Genomic DNA, 1,068 nt, shown 5'->3' with positions numbered 1-1,068 from the left:
GACATGTCTTGTTACAGTAGACTTACACTAGAGATAGAGGTAAGGTTTTCTAGTCTTGTTACAGTAGACTTACACTAGAGATAGAGGTAAGGCTAACTAGTCTTGTTACAGTAGACTTACGCTAGAGATAGAGGTAAGGCTAACGTGTCTTGTTACAGTAGACTTACACTATAGATAGAGGTAAGGTTTTCTAGTCTTGTTACAGTAGACTTACGCTAGAGATAGAGGTAAGGCTAACTAGTCTTGTTACAGTAGACTTACACTAGAGATAGAGGTAAGGCTGACGTGCCTTGTTACAGAAGACTTACGTTGAACCACGTCAATCATTTATCAACTGATCAATTAAGGTCAAAGTGCGTGACTGAGGTTTGATATATCGCTATTGTATGCTTCATTTATGTTTTGAACTCAAACAATAGAGATTTGTTTTAATCTACATTGTAGTTACAATATCAAGTTTCCAAGACGATCCTGAACAGATGTAAAACTAATGAAATGTATTTGTTTCTGTTACCAGTTTATTATCACTATATATACTCATATTGAACCACCAAGTCTTCAATAAATGTACATACCGTCGTCTTGTATAACCAAAGGTTGTTTTGTTTGTGTCACATTAAAGAAAAACAAAAGCACACTTCAAACGATACTAGAAATGTCCTAGATATCATTTATGAACATAATGGTATTATAGATTTGGTAGTTAGGTAGGACTACCAACTGTTTCTAAAATATTGTTAGTGAGAGTACAAACAGGTGACGAAAACAAAACAAAAATAGCTACCGATCTATCGTAATTTTACAGCGGTGAAACCCGGAACAGACGTTTATTTATACCCTGTTGTTTGATGTCCCCAGGTGTGGGTGGATGCTGGTACCCAGATTTTCTTCTCCTACTCCATAGCTATAGGAGCCCTGACCGCTCTGGGAAGTTACAATCTATACAATCACAACTCCTACAGGTAAAGTACTCTGCTCCTACTCCATAGCTATAGGAGCCCTGACCGCTCTGGAGAGTTACAATCTATGCAATCACAACTCCTACAGGTAAAGTACTCTGCTCATACT

The 1,068-nt window shown here is 37.5% G+C and overlaps 1 protein-coding gene across 1 annotated transcript in view; it reads left to right on the top strand.

The window, feature by feature from the left end:
• Window positions 1-999, top strand: part of LOC110445271 (sodium- and chloride-dependent creatine transporter 1-like) — a 31,280-nt gene extending 30,281 nt beyond the window's left edge. Inside the window, exon 6 of the mRNA XM_021489791.1 lies at window positions 859-999. Within this exon, the coding sequence (XP_021345466.1) occupies window positions 859-966 (108 nt within the window). The 3' untranslated portion in view covers window positions 967-999. The remainder of the gene's footprint in view (window positions 1-858) is intronic.
• Window positions 1,000-1,068: the final 69 nt, after the last annotated feature.

Source organism: Mizuhopecten yessoensis, unplaced genomic scaffold (genome assembly GCF_002113885.1).
Source record: "Mizuhopecten yessoensis strain PY_sf001 unplaced genomic scaffold, ASM211388v2 scaffold2159, whole genome shotgun sequence".
NCBI classification, from domain to species: Eukaryota; Metazoa; Mollusca; class Bivalvia; order Pectinida; family Pectinidae; genus Mizuhopecten; species Mizuhopecten yessoensis.
Note: the sequence above shows the minus strand (reverse complement) of the source record. Positions and strands in the feature narration are given on the sequence as shown.